Source organism: Platalea leucorodia (assembly GCF_965183815.1).
Source record: "Platalea leucorodia genome assembly, chromosome: 2".
NCBI classification, from domain to species: Eukaryota; Metazoa; Chordata; class Aves; order Pelecaniformes; family Threskiornithidae; genus Platalea; species Platalea leucorodia.
In genome coordinates this window covers 38,050,629-38,064,308 of record NC_138824.1, presented here as the reverse complement: position 1 = coordinate 38,064,308, position 13,680 = coordinate 38,050,629, and the positions used below count along the sequence as shown (strand labels likewise).

Sequence of the window (13,680 nt, the reverse complement as noted above, 5' to 3'; positions counted from 1 at the left end):
AGTCAAAACCTATTCAGAATTCCACTGTACAATAATCAGCTGAAAAATTTTAACATTTCACTAATGCTAGCCTAAAATCTAAAGGCCCAATCCTGTCTGCTTTTCAGAAAATATAAGTTTTACTTTTACTTTACTGGAAAGAATATTATAACCAAAATCAATTCAAAATGAATAAAAATCATGATACATTACTATTATGTTAACTAACAATGGAGGCTCAGTAAAAAGAATACAAGGCAAAGAATAGAATAGTGCACTGTGGTTTTATTGATGGCAGCAATGACAATTTGCCTCTTTCATATGTAAAAAGTATTCAGCTTCATACAACTAAGAACTTTAAAAAAGTCTCTTGTGGTGTCAGGTCCAAATTCCTTCTGCTCACACGAGCTTTCTTTGTTCCATCCTGTTGCTTCGAAAAAGCCAGAATTTCTTCTAGAAGTCTTCACCAAGTTGGAGCTGCCAGCGAATGTCCCCCCACCCCGAGAAGGTTTCTAAATGAAAACAAAAAACAAAAAACAAAAAAACAATAGATGATAAGCATAAAAACTCTCTGCTCTTTGCACAACATATGCTTTACTGTTATTTAATTTTCTTCCTCCAAAAGAGTGGATATCTGCTTTTCAGTACTTATAGAGATATAAGTCTTTAAAAGAATAAATCAGAAGGCTGCACTTCAATGCAATAAATATGATTGGTATAACACAAGGAAAGAACCCTTTCTGGCAATGACTTCTCACAAAAATGTAGTTTCTCCATTGGTAAGGATTTCAATGCAGACTTTATAGCAAGTGTGACAAGGTGTAGATTAATTCTGTCACGGAGCAAAGGAAGATCCAAGAAACAGATAACGACCGGACACTCATAGATTCACACTCTTAGGTTCTTTCAAGCTCCTCCAAAAGCAACGATTCTTCAAAACACTCATTTCTGATTACTTGTTCCCCTTCTTTTTCATACTATCATGACATTCTATACAGGAAGTGTAAGCTCAGGATGTATTTTTATTACTGTTAGATTCTAATCCTTATATCTTGATTCTCTAGGAGGAACATCTTATTTTACACACCTGTTAAAGCTAGTATTTGACTCATACCCCAAGCAACCTAGAGTGGGTTCAAGGGCTCTCAATGCAGTGCTCTGATAAAATTCTGAGTTAGTGTTCTCTACCTCACACTGCTGGATATGAATAAACGATCATTTCTAGGTCAACTGCAACCACAGTGAGGTACTGACTACCCCATACTTCTGTTACTTCACCTTAACATGACTACTCTATCACTCTGTCTTCATAATAAACACCAAGTCAAGACTTCCTGCAAGTTTGCAGCCATTGTTCTTAATACCCAAAGCACAGAACAGTGTGGCAAGAAGCTCTTCAGAAGGATAGAATCATAGAATGGTTTGGGATGGAAGGGACCTTTAAAGGTCATCAGGTCCAACCCCCCTGCAATGGGCAGGGACATCTACAACTAGATCAGCTTGCTCAGAGCCCCATCCAGCCTGTCCTTGAATGTTTCCAGGGATGGGGCATCTACTACCCCTCTGGGCAACCTGTTCCAGTGTTTCACTACCCTCATTGTAAAAAATTTCTTCCTTATATCTAGCCTGAATCTACCCTCTTTTAGTTTAAAACCATTACTGCTTGTCCTACCCCAACAGGCCCTGCTAAAAAGTCTGTCCCCATCTTTCTTATAAGCCCCCTTTAAGTATTGAAAGACCGCAAGAAGGTCTCCCCAGAGTCTTCTCTTCTCCAGGCTAAACAAACCCATGGATCCAAATTCCACTTTCAAAAAGCAACTCAGGATTTTAAAACTTAAGCCTCCTCACACTTAAGACCCCATTACATTGTAGACATAGATTATGACCTGATATTTGTCAATACCAATTCCAGATTCACAAGGGCAACGTCAACACCTAAATGAGCATGCTGAAAACTAATCCGGGAAGCAGTATAGCTTCATTTCTGCATTGTTGTACTGGTGTTAGTAAGTCCTCCCTGTCAAGGGATGTACATTGTACAGGTAGGTCTAAGAGCTTTTGGGTCTGAGGTGATGCCTACACTGTATGGACCTAATGTTTCATCTTGATATGTCCCTATCATACTCAATACAAATATAGCCAGCAAACTTTACTTTCAGAATTGTCTAAGTTGCCTTTGAAAACTAAGCATTTTAAATGTTAAATACTACCATATTAAAATTCTACAGAATTTACCAATTTATAATATAAAATAATTATCAACAAGGGCTCTCCATTTTTTTTTTCAGGAAAAAAAATTAAGTTACTTTACGTAATACAGAGGTACTCCCTCTCAGGGAGTAAAGGTGTCGTTAATCAATGATCTGGTGAAGAGGTAAAGTATCCTTCAGTGGAAAGTTGTAAAAATATGTCTCACTGGATCCCTTAAAACTTCCCCTGATAAATCATGTCTTCATCTAACAGGTGATCAAAAACTTGAAATAAGAACAATATGCCATGCTCTCAAAAGCCCTAAGGAACTAAAAAGGAGGAAAAAACATGTAGAAATCCACTTCAAGGAACTCACGTTCAATATTCCTGAACTTTTACATGTCATGACATTAAACCTACGCTGTTGTACAAGTCTGGGTAAGCTGAAAGCAATTTAGAAAAAAGGACTGTTTGATTTTCTGCCTACATTTAAAGTCACAGAAGGACTGATTACATCCACCACTTATTTTTGGAAAATCTTAATAGATTTTCATGACTGGTTTCTCTCTAATTCCGCTGTCTTCAACCTGTACCTCATTAGGTCAAATGTAATGCATTCCAAAATGCAACCTAAGTATAAGATAAATGGTAGCATGAGATGTACTATGGGGAGCTATAAGCTATACCTGATAAATATGTCCACCACAGTATCACAATAAACACCTCCTCACATCACTTTACTTTAAAAAGGCAAATGAGGGCAGCTACACTGGATTCTGCATGAGCTTCAGAAAGCAAGTCTAGCAGGCAAAAGCTGATCTGTACCACACAGAAAAAGCTTCTGGATACAGCACTATAATATTTTTATCCTCAAAAAGATTAGCAATAGTGTTCTTAAACTGAGGAAGAATTTCCACTTTTTGACACTATTCAGAGATGACCACAAATGCCACACTCTTCAAGAGAAAGGAACGAGATTTTCCAAATATTCACTAGAACACAGTGGCAGAGGAAAAAAATCCATATTACAAATTCTAGACAAAAATAAAGGATTGTTTTGACTGGAACTAATACAGGAACTAACTATGCTTAAGTAGCACCACCCAATCTCTATATAGAAGGCATCTCTTGCCTCTCTTTTTCTACCTGAGTGATCCTAGTGTTTTAAGAATCTAAGAACAATTTCATATCTTGACAACTACTTTTCAGTCTGACCATCAAATAGCTGTTACATTATTTTATGCTGAAATGTAGCTGAGCCTAATACTGGAAATTTTCCAAATACAACCCTAAATCTGATAAAACAGCTAATTAAAATAGCTAGATTTAGCAAATCATTTTAATATAAAATGCATAAACATTCTAATTGACTACATTTGAGCCATTTAGAGAGTTTCCACTTAACTAAAGTTCAAGACAATTCAGTTATTGCACTCAATGAAGATGGCATTGAATGTTTTGATCTAGAGGGAATGAATGTTCCTATCAAGCAGTAACTTGTATTTTCTCATAATGAATTGCTGTTTACAGTGATTACTATTTATGTATAACTCCTACAATATTTGCTATTTGTATTGTAGAAGATAAAGCACGTAATATTCCAACAGAGTTAGACTTAAAAAAGTAGCCAAAATTTACCAAGTTTAAGCTGTTACTGATTGTATATTGCACTGGGTTAGTAAGTTCAGTTTTGGACAATGAATTGGCACTATCTAACCTAAGAAGATGTTGAAGTAAACAGTCCTGGGCCAAAAGAAGACACAGAAAATACCTCATTTTATCAACTGAGGAAGGGAGTTTTAAATTATGATGAAGAAAAAGAAGGATATATCTGGAAGTATTGTCAATAAAAGATGTACTTTTTAAAGCAAAGCAAGCAGTTGCTGAAAAACTATATTCAGCTTCATGACACATTTTCCAAAATATTTCTTGATTTTTTTTCCTGGATGAGAAGAGTCCATTGCTACTTTACTTAGAGATGTCTGACAGAAAACAACAGTATTTGAACTGGGGCAGGGGAAGGGCTGTAACTGTTTATTTTTAGGGGAGGTAGGTTTTGATACCGAGTCTGCTGTCCATTTAAATCGGGATCTTGTTAGAATCTTCAAAGCAAGGTATAAGAAAACCTGCAAGGAACAACCACCTATGCCTTGGAAAGGTTGTTCCTTACTTGCCAACAATTCATTCACTCTTTTTGAGATACAGGAGTTACTATCACTCTCTCTGGATGCCTGTTTTCCCCCCCTCTCCCAGGTGACCAAAGTCAAACACAGTTTTCCAGATTTATACTGTAAAATTAGAGAACTACCAAAAATATTACCAAAAGACACAAAAAAAAACCCTCCCTGGTTTTGACTGCTGTCTACACTGAGCACATTTCATTCGGCTGATCACACTGACACTCCTCTGAGCCAACTGAGCTGGTATAGAACTCAGCTCAGTGCATATGCCAGAATTATTTCTGCATAAGTTATCTCATGACATGTTTATTGCTAGTGATTGATATACTTACTTAAAATAGAAAATCAAATTATATGGGCAAAAATAGAATAATTATCACCTTGGCAAGAGTCAGGAATAAATTTTCTTCTTATATTGACAGTACTCTCCCGAATGAAAAAGGTGTTTTAGCATATGATCAAAAAAGTAAAATCATGCGTTATTGCATGTCAGAAATATCAAAAGCTGCAGACATCAGCATCACCTATTAAGCCAACTAAAGGTGGAGGACTGGAGCAAGGAAAGGAACTAAAGAGAACTCGGTAAAAATAAACTGGCTAGTAGGGAGGAAAAAAAAAAATCAGATTCAAGACAGACACATTACACATGTACACCAAATAGCATGTGACTTTACAAAGCTTTCTTTATTCAGGACAGACTTTTAGTCAACATTTGAAAATTAAGGATTTAGAAGACCCACAAGTAAAATGAAAGCAGTACAGCATACTTGATTTGTTTAGTAAAAGAATTATAACTGTTTTATCTGGCTGGCCTTTTTTAGATTTCTGAATGTACATATCAGATGTATTTTCTGAGGATGATATATAATCCCTTAATTTCTGCTAATTAATAAAGCATAGGTGCAAGTATATCCTCAAGATTCAGAGTATGGTAAATATTCTTAGGCCTTGTACCTTCCCATTCAATGGTAAGCTCACAGATTTTAGATTTTACTGTTGCAAATTCTCCTTTCCATGCTAAGCAAAACAATAGAAAGAATATTTATTCACATAAGTGGCTCATAAAAAGTAGAATATGGGACCTTGGACAAAGACAGACAGTACTGAGTTCACCATGGACTGCAGTCACTTATTTCAGAGAAGAAGTTGCTCCAATGTATGTTAATGAGAGAAGCTTGCTGCTGCTCTCAGGTGAAAAAGTATCAAGTAAAAACTTGCTCAGATGACATCAGTCCTTACATAAAGCAAAGTTAAAAAGCTATTTGCCAACGTGTTTTTATTACCTTCCCCCTTCCCACAAGTATATTCTCTTCCTACAGCCACAAAATCTGGAAGAACAGAGATACACAACTTCTATCATAAATATACAAATATCCCTAAAAAAATTTAGAAGCAATATGCCAAACATTATCTTTCATGCAGGTGATCGCAAGAAGTGGTTTCGGAACTAAAAAGATACAACCATAAAACCTTCACTTAAATAAGACACTGAATTAATATCAATAGTTCTCCATAGGTGTACCAATCACTGCTCTGTGCTTGCTCCTTATGAACAGATTACCACTAATAAACAAAGTAGGTCACACATATGCTACTGTTTAATACTTTTTTTTTTTTTTAAATGAGAAACAAGGTTTTCCTAGGAATTTTAAGTTGTCTATTTGCTTGTAAAATGGTGATTACAGTAATTCATTTGTTCAAAATATTAATCATCTGCAACCCAATGCTGAAGGTTCTTATACAACCAACTACTGGCAAAGTTGTAGAAAGTTCTTTCACAAACATCACAAAGACTGAAGAACACGGAAGTACAGAACAACCCAGATTCACTTTTCTTGAAATCTAAACCCATAAATAAAATGTGAATATCATATATTTACCTTTTATTTCTTATTAATCAGTTTCTAGCTCTTGGGGGTTGATAAAATTGTTGAGTAGGTCGTGTGGACCGTCTTGGCTGACCATCACCTCCTCTGCGGAATTCTAGAGTTTGCTCATATGTTTCTTCTTCGTCCTCCTGCAGGTAAATAGCATTGTTTTAAATGGAAGAGTAGGTAAATGCATTATACATGAGTAGGTATACGCATACATACATACACACAACACAAACACACACATACACGTATGAATGAATTCATGCACACATGGCAATTGCTGCTTCTGTGCTGATGACCACTTAATAAAATAAGTGAGAAAATGGAAATGGATTTTTCAAACCTAGGACAGCTAACAAAAACAAGATGGAGATTCTCAAAACTCCAACCCCAGGGCAGGAGCAGCAGTTATTAAATATTTGCAGAAAAAAAAGCATATATATTAAAGCAAAATTATTTTCCAAGAGTCATACAGGCAACAAACTCAAGAAGGAAGATAACCTCAATTAACCTGCCAGGGCAAGAGAAATATCAGCTTTTGGGAGTTTAGAAATGTGTGTGGAATGTAATAAAAGAATTAGGAAATGGAAATGCAAGGAACAGCATCTGGCAATATGCATACTAGAAACACAGATCTGAAACAGTAGATAAAAATCTGTGATGCAGTAATACTGAAAAAAGTCTACAAGTAGAGTGGAGAGCAAGTTAGATATGAATTTGCTATGTGCAGTAATACTAAATATAACTTCTGAATAATGAGAGCAGAGGTAACTACATATTTGCAATATTGCATTCGCTCCTAGGCATCTCAAGACTAGAAAGATATTGAAAATTTACATGGAATTCGGAGAAAAAAAAAACAAAAACACAACAAAAATAATCAAGAGACTGGAGAATGATTTATAAAGGAAGATTAAAATAGCTACATATTTACTTTGGTCAAGAAATACTGAAAGGAAAAACATTCATCTGATAGAATATTTGAAGGTGGTACACATTAAAGATAGAAAATAATTTTAAGAGCATTAGAGTTGATAACAAAGAGATATAGAAGAAAAAATTATAGGCTGAAAAAAATTTTAAAAGTTTCTGAACATGAGTATGAGTGTCAAATGGTGTCTCAGGGAAAGAGTTATAATTTCGTTTCTCTAATATCCTAACACTACACTGCAGCAGACACCAGCTCTAGAAGGAACATGCTGTAAGAAATCCACTTTTGGGAAAAAGTACCGAGTATATAACTCTTAATTCCTTTCATTCACAACATAGGAACATACAGAAACACAAACCAAGAACACCGATTCATTAAAAGTTTGTCAACGATTCCAACACCCAGGAACTGTCTTAGAGTGCAGCATGCATATAACAAAGAGTAAGCAAGTCCCAGCAGTAAAATATTTCACTGTAAGAGACAGAAAGGAAAATCTACAGCCTAAGTTTGTTTCTGTTGTGAAAAGTCCTATCTTACTCAAGAAACGTCTCTTCCTGAATCAGCTTGAATATCAATAAACATGCATTTTTAAAATAACAGTTACACACAACCATATTCCTCAGGGTAAGGTCTCCTATTTACAGGGCACGTCTATGGTCATAGCTATATTTCCAGAACAACAGATTAAGCCCTACTACAGAGAGTCTGCAATAACTATAGAAGAAAACAAGTTTTCACAACACAATTGAATACAACATAATTGATTTATATCTTTTAGTTTCACTGTAGCCAAAGGCTGGGAACCATGAAATTCTGCCATAAAACTTACTTTTCTCAGTGCACCTCTTTTACTGCTTGCAGCACTATTGAGTCCCTCATATAAAGAGGTTCAATGACACTGATTATCCAAAAGAGAAAAAAAAAAAAAATAGAAAAGCAGATGTCTAACAAAAAAATCCACAGTTTGCAATACTGTTAGTCCTAGTACAAACCCTCAGCTTAGTATGTGAAGTAATCTCCCATCACTGACAACGCAATCATCACAATGTTAAAAGGTGAGCTAGATGCCTGAAGTGGTCTACAATACCTTTAGCTCTTCCAGTATACTCCAGGAAACCTGAATAGCTGAAAATAGCTCTATGTTATTTGCCAAAAGAGTAAAGAAAGACTGAATTGCAAGTTTTCTTAGAATTCTTTGCCAAAGCTTCAATCTAACATAAAAGAGCTTACTCTTCAAGAATAAACTGGTGAACTTTCATGTGCTCAATATTTGGATTTCTCCAAAACTGGAAAACTAAATGGCATATATGCATGACTGAAAATTTAGCAACGCATACTGGTGTTTTCAAGGGACTGTAGTGAATTAGACATGAATCTTTTCTTTGTAATCTTGGTAGCCTTTTTTCAAAAAGAACAGAAATTAAATAATTTAGTGCATCACATCTCACCTGCAATAGCCAACCTCTTTCTCAGGATAAGTATATAAGCGTAAATTTCTAGAGCAGCAAATCTCCATCAAATCTCACAGTTAATGTTCAGATGTTAAGCTTCAGATGCATGCATTCAAATTCAAGTATTTTTATTACAACAGGCAAGAGTGAAATGTGAAAACCACATCCGTTTTCTTGGGGCTCTGAATGAAATGAAAGCGAGCAATGCAGCAAATGATAATAAGAACAAATGAGCAACAGAACACCTTTCAACCGTTCCCTTCTTCTCTACACACAGCAGCTCCCCACACAGAGTTACTGATCATCTTGTTGAAGTCTGCCATCTTCACGTCAGATGACACATTGTCAGTTGTTTCTTGGGTCTTACCTATTCAACTTTTGATCCTAATTGGATCTAACATTCTCCAAAATAACAATTTGCCAAGCCATATCTTTATTAAATGTTGTTTCTTGTTTTGCAAGTAATTGCATTTCTTCCACCATTTCTTAATCACTGACCCTCAATCCATCACTGCTGATCTTTGACCCTTTTTCTATTGTCATTTCATTTCATTTTAATTCCATCTTAAGGATTTTTTTCTGGGTTCATCTTTATCTCAATTTACTTGAAAATCTCTCCACCCCATGCTCAAAACTGCCATCCCTCTTGTGCAACAGCATCCACCCTTTGCGGACAAAACTTAGTATCTCTAATGTTCACTTCCTTGTTTTTTCTGTTCTTCAACCTAGAAACTTCAGCTGTCTACATTTCTTCCATTATAACTCTGCAGTCAATTAGGTCACGCGTCTTGCCACCAATTCTATTTTTCCTATCTTTCTCACTGCTTGCTTTCAATTTATCAGTTGCTTGTGACTCATTCTAAATTAATCCATTTCTTACTTCCTTATCCATGTAAGATCTAGATTACATTTTAAAAAGCAAAGGTGGCCACAAAACTCTCTTAGAGCATTTTCATTCTCCTTCTATTGCCAGTTGAGGTTTCATATCAGTACACTACTCCAAAAACGTATATATTTTATTATCTCCATCCTTCAGCTTATTATTCATTATTTATCTAATATTCCAGGATCCAGGACTGAATTTTCTAGTACTTGCACATTGCCTACCTAGGGCTATGTACCCTGAGATTAAACGATACTACTAAGCACAACTGCAAAAGATAGCAAAAACTGGCAGATCCATAGGAAAAAGCAAGGAAAGGTTTACAATGCAAACAATGAAATGCACAAAGAAATTATTGCAGTAACAGGTTAGAATGACATAAAATAGAAGGTGGAGGACGTCAGCATTCTTTAGGTATTTAAAACAAGATGGTGAACAGGGAAACACAAGTCATTGGGAATTTCAGTTCCTATTCAAAATTTCGCCATAAAAATCTGCTGTTACTTTTGGTATTTTTGTTCCATCTCATAAGACAGACGAGAACTAAACAAGTGTAAGATGGGAATACATGCATACTCAGTGCTATTTTGGACCCATATATTCTGAAGAGCTTGTATCACCACCATGTTTTACCAGCTGGGCTTAGTGAATCAGCAAGTAACTTTAGTCCAGCCAAGTGACTACCAGCATGCTTTTACATAAAAAATTCAATGGATTTCATAGCTGCAGAATAAAGTTGTAAATCCAGCATTTAAAATACTTTAACAACCAATTTACTCTTAAAATTAACAATATTAGAGCAGCGTAAATTTATATTTCATTAAAAGCTTTTTCATTGAATTTCAATTGCAAGACTTCTTTCAGTGCATTCAGAAGAACCGTTTAGAACCTTTTCTTTTTAAATACAGTCCTTGAAGTGAATACTTACTGTATAACTTCTGAGAACAATGAATACGTGGATGACAGTAAAGAGCAGGAGAGAAGTTATGCATTACACAAAAACTTTGCTGAATGTTCTGCTCATATACATTTAGGATGCAGTTGCAAGTCAGAGCTGAGCAGCTCCAACAGTTTGCCACCTACAAACTAGTCACCTCTGTCTATTCCTGCTTATCAACAGAAAATTCTTCTCTATTCACTGGGCCCTTCTGCTAAGGCTTTTCAATTATAGCTCTCTGTGGGCTATTAAGGGATTAGCACCAGCGCCTGTGCAAGGAGGCATGAAGGAGCAGCGTGGGGCCAGGTACCATGGGACAAAGAAGAGACAAAAGGCAAAGAAAGCAGAAGACATTTTCCATTTCAGTAATGTCAAACCACTGTTTCAGTTTAAGCTGTAGTTTTAACTTCACCCACATACTCAATGCATGGAAAACTTGCTGGACTCAGTACAAAGAAAGAGTGTCAGCTGCCTTGCAAAATGAACTTTTCTTTCTTGGGCATTTCAACTCCCATTTCCCAGTCCAGATTTAATGCCTCTTTGCAGTGCCCACTACGCTGGCAACAGCTGTCTCCTGCTGTTAACACACCAAGTGATCTCCTGTTTTGCTGGTCAAATTCCTTTCTTACAACTTGCTCCTTTTACCTAATCATCCAGTGTTGACCTCCTTGAGTACTTTAATCTTGGATTTTTGTGGTTTCCACTTACCCGTGCTTGTATCAATTGAAAACAGATTGTAAGATTTTTCCGGAAGAATTAAAAAAAAGAAACCAAACAGAAAACCCGACCACACTACGGCCATATTGAAAAATTCACAAGTTTCCTAGAAAAAGCTAAACTTAAATATTTAAATTGCAATATGTTATATATCCTATATTTGTAAGGAAAAAAAAAAAAAATCATTGGCTAAAGTGTCTACAGTATTCCCTTAAACTTTTACTTTATCTGAATACTTAAATGGATTCTTAGAACTCCATAACAACTAAGAATGAAAACAGGATTTTGTGAAAAAATAGTTTTTGTCATTTAATAAAAGCACAAGTTTTAAGTTATATAATCTTAGAGAGGCTTTGGGGCATAAATTCAAAAATTACTATCAAATGAGGCGTGAAAATGCCAAGTAAAAGAGAAATTACCACTAATGTAGATTTTTCAAGGACCTTAACCAAGTACAGACTTTGTGACAAGAGCACTTTTGAAGTGTCTATCACAGAGTAATTCAACATATTTTCTCTTGATCAATTTTCTTTGCAAGTTATGCTTGTTACTTAAAATATCAGTTCCTCTCACAGAGTAATCTTCTCACAGAGTAATCTCTGTGAGTCTGCAGATGCTTACAATTTTTTTTCACAGCACACAACACATCTATACTAGACTGGGCCCATGGCCATACAAATTTCTGAATTAAATTATGAGTGAGAAGGACAAGTGAGATTCAAGGTTATACTGCTAGACCTGCATAGAGCTTACCCCTCACTGCTATCAGATAATTAATAATTAACTCTTAGCCCTATTAATGTGCCTTTAAAGCAGTCAGGGTATCATTACATTTTTAGAAAAATATACTTTTAGTATGCTCACACATACAATGTAAGACATTGCCGTAATGTATCACTGATGACTAAAAGTACACATAACCAATTGTAAGGATATGGCTGTGTTTAAACCAAAAGCGTTACTTTTTTAAAAAAAAAAAAGTTATAATGCAGTAATTTCGTAATCAAGTTTTTTTTTTTTTTAAATTAACCATTTAATATACCATTTAGAATGTTAACGATAAGATACACAATTATTATTGTTACTTAACACTTGCCTGGATCTTTTGAAGTGTGTCATCACACTACAATTAAATCTTCTATAACTAAACAAAGGCATCAACTATGTGACACCCTTAAACTTACAACCTAATTCTGACATGTAGGCTGTAATGCCATAGACAGTTGCACCAATGTAATGTATTGCTACTACTGAAACTGTTTTCCTTTCTCTTCTCCTGAAACTTTTTCATCACTCCTCTTTCCACTTTTCCTTTCCTTTTCTTGCTCAGGTGTACAGTTGCAGCCTTTAACTAACGCAAGTTCAAAAGGCAGGATGGTCAAGATTAGGGAGAACGATCTGCTTCCTTCTCTCAAAGCTGACAGGTCATCAGCTCAGTCCATGAATTCATCATACTCCTAGTCACTCTTCCAAGTCTTTTCCCATCAAAATGATCTTGTGCAATGTGCAATTAGTCTGCCCTTATTCAAACTTTATGCGTATGTGAAACAGATTTTGCCATGAGAAGCATTTAATTAAGAACAAATAGAAGTATATGAGAAGGATAATGACTTATGAGCTGAAGTGGAACTTACACCTTATCAGAATATGTGCATATTTCTGTGCATGCATGTCAGAGAGAACGGTCCCAAAGTTACTATTTAAACACAAAGAGTTAAAACAAAACCTACTCAGGACTTTTTCATTTTTAAGTTAACCCCCACAATCACCCATGTCCTTCTAATGCACAATAATTTTTATAGTATAGAGTTCATTGCTTCTATGTTTTATGGTTTCACTTCTCTTAGTAAATATGACCTGCTCCAATTTTTTAAAACTTAAACAGCATGGTAAGTTTTTTAAATTTAAAATAATTGCAATGAATTGTCAGCAAATTTAGAACTTAAAATGGATTGTCCAGATTTCTAATTAACTTTAAATTATCCTACAGACCAAAACCATTAACTTCTAATAAAACTGGTAACTTTACATGGGATTTGTGAAAATAAAGTGAGAGAAAGCCAAAGAGAATTACAAAATAAAGAATCAGATATTACTTCATTCTTGAATCACGAATGAAAGGGAAAAAAATGACAAGACATATGAAAGGCGACACACATTTTCTAACTCACAAAACCAGAACAATGACATTCAAGCTACATTCATTCTTCCATCCTTCCCCACTGTCTCTATCTCTGTCTTTCTCCATATACATATTTCTAGGTATCCAGATATATTTTACTGAGGTGAGCACTGTATCTTCTGTTTCAGATGAGAAAGTTTTTGATATTTAGACTATTCTTAGAAAAGCATATAGAAAACCTACAGAACACCAAAAATACACCTTTAAATCATTCAGATAAATGCAAAACAAAAATCCCAAAACATAAAGAAAATGTTTACGTGTGCTTTTTCAAATTTTTCCTCTCTCATATTGAGAAAGTACTGTTTTAGCGTTGACTTCTGGATACACTCATCAAGCTGGTGAACTACAGGATT

The 13,680-nt window shown here is 35.3% G+C and overlaps 1 protein-coding gene across 2 annotated transcripts in view; it reads right to left on the bottom strand.

The window, feature by feature from the left end:
- Positions 1-246: 246 nt before the first annotated feature.
- The window catches only part of TDRD3 (tudor domain containing 3), a 120,911-nt gene continuing 107,477 nt past the window's right edge, over positions 247-13,680 (bottom strand). For both annotated transcript variants that reach the window (XM_082337878.1, XM_082337879.1), the window contains 2 exons: positions 6,230-6,366; positions 247-491 (listed from right to left, as the gene is read on the bottom strand). In XM_082337878.1, the coding sequence (XP_082194004.1) occupies positions 6,247-6,366 (120 nt within the window). In that variant the 3' untranslated portion in view covers positions 247-491; positions 6,230-6,246. The remainder of the gene's footprint in view (positions 492-6,229; positions 6,367-13,680) is intronic.